General features: G+C 19.8%; 1 protein-coding gene across 1 annotated transcript in view; it reads right to left on the reverse strand.

Annotated features, from left to right (window-relative positions):
* The window catches only part of LOC111625838 (roundabout homolog 1-like), a 160,254-nt gene that overhangs the window by 65,928 nt on the left and 86,550 nt on the right, over positions 1–7,776 (reverse strand). Inside the window, 3 exon segments of the mRNA XM_023369082.1 lie at positions 1,630–1,793; positions 2,288–2,449; positions 2,601–2,690. Of these exon segments, the coding sequence (XP_023224850.1) occupies positions 1,630–1,793; positions 2,288–2,449; positions 2,601–2,690 (416 nt within the window).

Here is a 7,776-nt window from a genome sequence, read left to right on the forward strand (position 1 = left end):
ATATATATATCCAATGAAAATTTTCTTTAAGAAATTTATATGCTACATATATTTTCCATTCCCCACTTTTAAAAAAAATTAAAACTAGTCAATCAGAAAAATTAAATTTTATTATATTTCTCAGTTTAATAAAAAAAAATTTATGCATAATGTAATTCTAATAGATGGTAAAGATAGTACTTTCCTTAGTTTTTCATTTTATTAACTTTATATCCATCATAAATCCAATCAATAAAGATTAATAAAATAAGAGAAATTCCTAAAGTAGCATTTTTTTTCCCTTCTATATTAAAATGATGAAAGATATACCAAATCAAAGAACTGATTAGCAAAGGAGTATGTCAATTTTTCTGAAACTGAGATAACTGGATTAAATACAATATTAATTTAAAAACTCGAATTTGTATTAGGATAATTTCAATTTTTTTGGTTAATATTAAAAAAAATATGAAATTAAATTAAGTTTATACTGCAGACTGATTTGACTTGATGTAATTTTTATTGAAACAAAATATTTATCTCTATATTAAACTGATCATAGCAATCTGAATAACATATTAAGTCTAATCATTCAAACAACTATATTTCTGTTACTATAATAATAACTAAATTACAGAAAATAGCCTAAAAGTAGGCAATTAATATCTTAGTACATGATAATAGTTAGGCTTTATAATAGTATATGCTTTATAAGTTTATAATAGATAATAAAGTTATGTTTATACAATTGCTGTATTATTAAAAATTAATGTCTTGTAAATATTTTAAAACATAAATGCAATTTAAAAAATCTTAGATGCATTTTGCATTTATGATATACTGTACTATCTTATTGATTTAAAATCCAGTATTCTATATAATAAAAAATTCAATCATTTTCAAAATCTGTAATTTTAATATCATTAACAGTGAATTTTAATTAGGGAACCAACAACTGATGAAAAAATAATTATTTTCTATATGACATTAATGTTAACATTGTTTTAATGTGATGTTATTATCTAATCTTTTATTGTTAGCAATCAATCATGCTCCATGCATAAGGCCAACAGAATTACCATCAAAATCTTAAAAATTCAATAACAAATCTGATCTCTAATTTCTTAATTTGGGATAAGTTACTTCATTATTACAAAGTTCAATATGTCTAGAATTACATTTCTGTAATGAATATGTGATGAATGAAAAGATGAAAAAATTTGAACCAAATTAAGATAAAAAGTATTATGAGAATTTATAAATTTATTCACAGAAATCTATATCAATGCAAAACAAATTTGATTATTTTATCATATATTCTGCATCAGATTTCATTATAAATTATTTTGTTAATATAATTTTTTAACATTTTTCATACAGAAAATTTTTAAAAAATTATTAAAATAATAAATTAAGGCAAAGCCATACTTCTTAGATTTCTTATGAAAGACTACTAGCTCTAGCTATAATATATTTATAAAAATATTTTTAGAGTGAATTGCTGATTTAACACATTTTCATATTAACTTCAATTTTTTTTTAAAAGATGAAATAAATAATATATTTAAAATTAATTTCTAGAAAAAGTATTATATGTTTCTGATATTTCTGATACATCATAAAAAGATTTTTACCTAATGTCTTAATTACATCTGAAGTAGGACTGGGAAGACTTAAACCATGAGAATTTTCAGCACGAACTAAAAATATATAACGGGAATCAGGACGTAAATTTTGAACTGCATATGTTTCTCCTGGAACTCTGTGTGCTGCTGTAACCCATCCACTTTGTAAATCACTACTGTAATATTCCACTATAAAAAAAAATCACATTTAAATTATATTAATTAACAATAAATTATTTTAAAATATTAATTTCACTTTTTCTACAAAACTTTAATTATTATTCTAAATAAACATAAAACTAAATTAGTGTGAAAAATTTACTTGTAATTGCAATACTTTTCATAGTTAAAAGTATTTTTAAGACTAATTTTTCAGAAATTTTTAAGATAAAAATACTTAATCTTAGATTTTACTTTAAAAGTATCATATTATGTAAAAACTATAGTTTTTGTCATTGGAAAAGAGATAAAAATAATAATTTATTGCTATTTCTTTATAAATATTTCATTTTTTTCTTTTTGATATTATGTAGATAATGTAATATAATAATGTTTTGGAATAATGATTGCTTTCTTTATTATGTTTTACTTTTTCAGTTATAACTTAATTTTAAATAAACATATTTCCATTTATGTAATTAAAATAGGAAGAACACATAATATGTAAGAATTTGTTAATTTACCCGTATATCCAATTAGAGACGACCCTCCTGTCTTTGAATTCCGATGCCACATCAAAGTTACCAAAGTTTCAGTAATATTCACTGCCGTTGGCTTAGAGGGAGGACCAGGAAATGTGGATGGATCGGGTGTTCTGTGAAATATCACATTAGGATTTCTGGGAGCTATAAATTGTAATTAAATAAAAAATTTATTCAATATAATACTTTTATATCAATTTTCATCTAATGTGGAAAATTTGTTATATTTTAAATTCAATTATTGTATATTTATTATAACTTTGAGATTTAAAAAAAAATTAGCAGAATTAATTACATTCAACTGCTAGAGAAGCACTCCATGATGTCTCTCCACTTTCACTAGATGCTGTACATGTGTACATTCCTGAATCTGATGGTTGTAAATCTACAATGAAACATTTTTATGAGTAATTCATTAAATAAGAAGCAATTTCTAAAGATAACAACAAATTAAATTAGTAAATGTAATAACTTATTTGCAGATAAACAATAATGCTTTATTTATAAAAAGGTAATTTTCATTAAAGCATTCTGCACAATATAACAGTAATATAATTGCATTTAATATTTTTCTATATAAAATAATTCAATATTAATATATTATTTGTTCAATTTTAATTAAATTAAATGTTTTATTCATTATTTGAGTATTTTCTTTCAAAAAGAATCTAAATTGTCTTATATAAAGTCAGAATAAGAATATCTTTAAAGTACTATTAATTAATTGTTTCAAAGAATAAAATAAATTTCAAAATTATTGTACAGTATAAGAATACACCATTTACAAAATGTACTAAATATTCCAACAAAAACACCAATAACCAGCATAACAATGAAATAATATAATGAAAACAAATGTTTTCTTCCATATTAAACAAACATTGTCAGGTTGAACATAAAATAGAATGAATATTTACAGAACAGAACCTAACTAAATATGAAATGAATTAAATAAACTATTGGTTGTTGATGTCTTTGTTGGAATATTTATATGTTAGACCAGTATTAGAGTAGTGATTGTATTGATATAAAATGTACTATTTGAGGAATATAATAAATAGTCTTCATATACAGTAGATGTATAATTATTTCATTAAATAATACTGATACTATAATAATTATTAAAATACAGATTTTATCATGTCTATTTTAATTCTGTAGTAGAAAGTTTTCAATTAAGAAAATGTTGATTTTGATATAAAGTGTCAAAAAATCTGATAAGTCTACATTTTGTAATATTAAGTAATAAAATTAATTTTGTTACATCATCATATCAGCTGAAAAATAAATAATAATTATAATATGATAAGAAATTTAAAAATGTTATTAATTTAGGTATCTGATTTTTGTAAAACAATTCTCTACATTTTCTAAAATTAATCTATTGATTTTGTTAGTATCAGTGAATCTGTAATATTCATAATCTTAAATTTAAATAAACTAATCCCAATAAAAGTTAATGTGATAAATTTTAAGAATTAAATATCTCTCACAGGATCACTTATGAATTTAAAGTTAAATTATTACATCTTATTATAAGAGAAAATTTTTCTATATTACAACTTAAAGTGAAATTTTATTTTATGGTATATATTTTTTTATTGGAAAATTTGTTAATAACTTTAGATGAACATAATCATTATTCTTAATTCATAATATTTAATTATACTAATCTATACCAGTACTACAGATGTAATTCTTTAATATTAATTACATATGAAAATTAGTATTTATGAATCTTATACTAAATATATAAACTTTATTGTTCATGAACATTTATTATAGTTTATTATTTGATACTGACAAAAATGAATGTTTTATTGTTGATATATCTGAAAATATGTCATTTTTAATTATTTATTTAGCTCTCTTAATACACCATAAATAAGAAATCGCTCCATTATGGATTACAATTGAAAAATAATGCAATTAATTTACAATCATATTATGATTAAGAACAACTTATCCATAAATTAATAATGTTAGTACAAATTACTACAAAACAATTATTAGTATTATTGACATATAATTAATTATGTATTTTATCATTTAAATGCAGAAATTCCATCTCTGTTACTTGACAGTAATTAATTTAAAGTCAGAATTAATAAATATTATAACATCTTCAAAATTTCATTAAACTACTGTAACCAACATTGTATTAAAGTATATTATTTTAATTCTTCAACACAATCATCAATAGACAATTAATGAATTTATTAAATGTATTTATCATCTATATTCATTGTGACTATTCAGCTTTATTTATTCAATTATTATTTTAATTGTGAAAAGAGTATTAAAATATATATATATTTAGCTACATAGTTAATGACAAAATAAATTACTAACATAATGTGTTTTGAGAATAGTAAATAGTATTAAAATATCCAAAACTAAACACATTTTGGAATAAAAATATTTTCAACTCAATAAAATTTAATAACAATAAAATAACTTGTATTCAATTTATTTTCGATTAAAATGAATAAAAACTAATTATTTACTTATTCAATTGAAAATATTTAAAAATCATAGATATAATACATTATTAAATTTAAAAATTAAATATAATATAATAGTATATGAGTTTCTAATACATATTTATGAGTATTAACAGTTTTTCTGCATTAAACTTTGAGTATCATAATAAATTTATGAATGATCATAAAATTAATAGTATTTAATCATTTTTGATTGAAAATGATTAATTTTATGATCACTCATAAATTAATAATAATTGTTTTATTCTGTATTCAAAGAAACACAACATATTTATGAATAATATAAACTTAAATATTTATTAAAAGATCAATAAAAATCTCAAAAATTTTATAAAGAAAGAAGAATTTTTAAATCTTTTGTAATATATGCATCAAATAATTTTATATTTATAATAATATTAAAGTACTGATAATACTTTCATATATTTATTGTTATTTTTATCTTAATTTGACAAAAGGTTGTTTAAGATTCACTTTTTGCTCATTGAAGTTAGCTTTTAGCTAAACTAAGTTATCTGATATGTTTCCATAGAAACTGTAATTTAATTTTGAATAGCTAGTTGTTAAAGTTTCATTGTTGTATCCAGAATAATAATGAATAAAAATATACAGTAAAAATATGTAGCAATCAAGACATAAAATTCAGATTTCAAAAATAACATGTTTCTCTAAATAAAGAAGTTATTTTAACAATGCTTTATTAAATAATGCTTTTCATACATAATAAATTAAAATAAAAAGAAAAAATATGAATAATTTAGTTCTGACAAATTAGGATTGTTTCCATAATTTATATACAATCATATTCTTTATCTGAAACATTTAATAAACTTAGTGTTATTATTATTATGTTTTAATTAAAATTTATAAAGCAATAACTCTTCTAATTTGAAAATTTAAAATATTCAAATACTACTAATACTATTATTTAAATGAAAATTTAAAGTTAATAAATGGTATCATTAATTTATCAATGTTTAAACAAACAAATTTAATCTAAAGTATTAAATCAATAATGTTTATAACAATTTAGAAATACAATTTCATTCTAATTTTAACATATTTCATATTAAATAAACTTAATATAGAAACAATAATGATGGCAATAACAATTTTAAAAATAATTCAAAATTAATAATGTGGAAAATAATTTATTATTCTTACATTTAAGAAATTTGATACCAAATATTTTAAAATTGATATTTTAATACAACATTTGAAATTATATTTAAGGTAAAAAAATTTCTAGTTATTTTCTTTTATTATGTTTTTTGATGCAACAAAAATTAATACAATTATTTGCAAAATGGGTACCTAATATGACATAAATTTATAAGTTCAAAAAAAAAATGTTTATTCTCAGTTTAAACAGAAATAAAATTTCCTCGGGAAATGTAAATTTACTTTATTACAATGCTATGGAATTGTGGAATTTAAAGATAATTTTAGTAATTAAATAATGTTTCTTGTAATAGAAAATTAAAGAGAATCTTCTATTTTCAACAATATATATTTCTAATTTAACAATTATTTCAAAATATTTATCTTTCCAAAATAACTTTTAAATTTGGAAATACATTACATTTCTCAAAAATTCTTCAAATGTTTTATTTAGAATAATTTAGAAATAATACATGAAAAATGTAAAACCTAAAGATTTTGGGATCATTTGAATTCTATCTTCAAGAATAACAATTCAGGGTAAAAATTCAAGAATTTACAAATTAAGATCATCATTTATCCATCTGTACTGCATTCTGTTACCATAGTAATGGAGTTATTTCATTTCTATAGCAACCATATGCAAACAAAATTAAATTAATTACATAATGTTATACATTTCTCATAAAATAAATTCCTTTAAATTACAAACTATGCAAGCTTGTTATATAAGAAGCCATGTAAGAATATCTCAATATAAATATAAATCATATTGATATTTTTCTCCTGTGTAGTTATCTTTCTTAATTAATTTATTTAGTGAAATAGAAATAACTTATTTATATTGAGACTAGTGATTTCAATTCTCTTTTTAATTTTTGTTCCATCTAACTAAAATAATACACAATTCTTTGACAGTTTTTAAATTTATTTCACAAGAAATTTTATATAAAATCTTGGCATTTTTCCATTTATTTTATATTTCTAGTAATTGTTTTACTCTTGATTTACAGAATTTTCTTCATTTATATTCACTTGTAATGTAATAATCTGTTTATTATTTATATTAATAGTTGGTACTACAGTCTTGGCAGCCTATGTCTTTAATTTTATTTATTGAATGTAAAGAGAAAAAAAGAGCAGTTACAATACAAGATTTCTATTAAATAACACTTTCTTATTAGTTAGTTTTTCAATTTATTTTCCAAAATGTTCTAGATAAGTTAGAGATAGAAAAGATTGGATATCCACTGATTGGCAATCTCTTCAACTCTAACTTTTTCACTTCTTCAGTCACTATATTTTGACAAACTCTTCTCACAAAACTAAATTTCTTAAAAGTTTTCACATATTGTTTATAAATTATTTTTAAAAAAACATTTATATAATAAATTTTAAAAGAATTTTATAAGATCATTTTAAATGCATGTTATGGATGTTAAATGAATAAATTGCTCACAATTGTATTATATTCTATTGAAATTCATAATTAAATAACAAAATAAAGTTATTATATAACAATTAAACATATATTTTATATGCCATTGGTTTATTTACTTTTCTATGTAAATATGTTTAGTTACATACTATATATAAAAGATGAAGAAATTTGTGTTAATGAATAATAAATTTTCAATAGTATCTATTCTTTATTAATTTTTTAAAATGCTTATTAAGTGCTTATTTTAATTAAATGCTTATACAAATAAGTATTTTGATATACTTATTATATATTTGATAATGTGAAATTAAGTTTTACCAGACAAAAATTTTATATATTTAAATAATTATATATATATATATATA

This window comes from Centruroides sculpturatus, unplaced genomic scaffold (assembly GCF_000671375.1).
Source record: "Centruroides sculpturatus isolate CEXI.00-Female unplaced genomic scaffold, Cexi_2.0 scaffold181, whole genome shotgun sequence".
NCBI lineage: Eukaryota > Metazoa > Arthropoda > Arachnida > Scorpiones > Buthidae > Centruroides > Centruroides sculpturatus.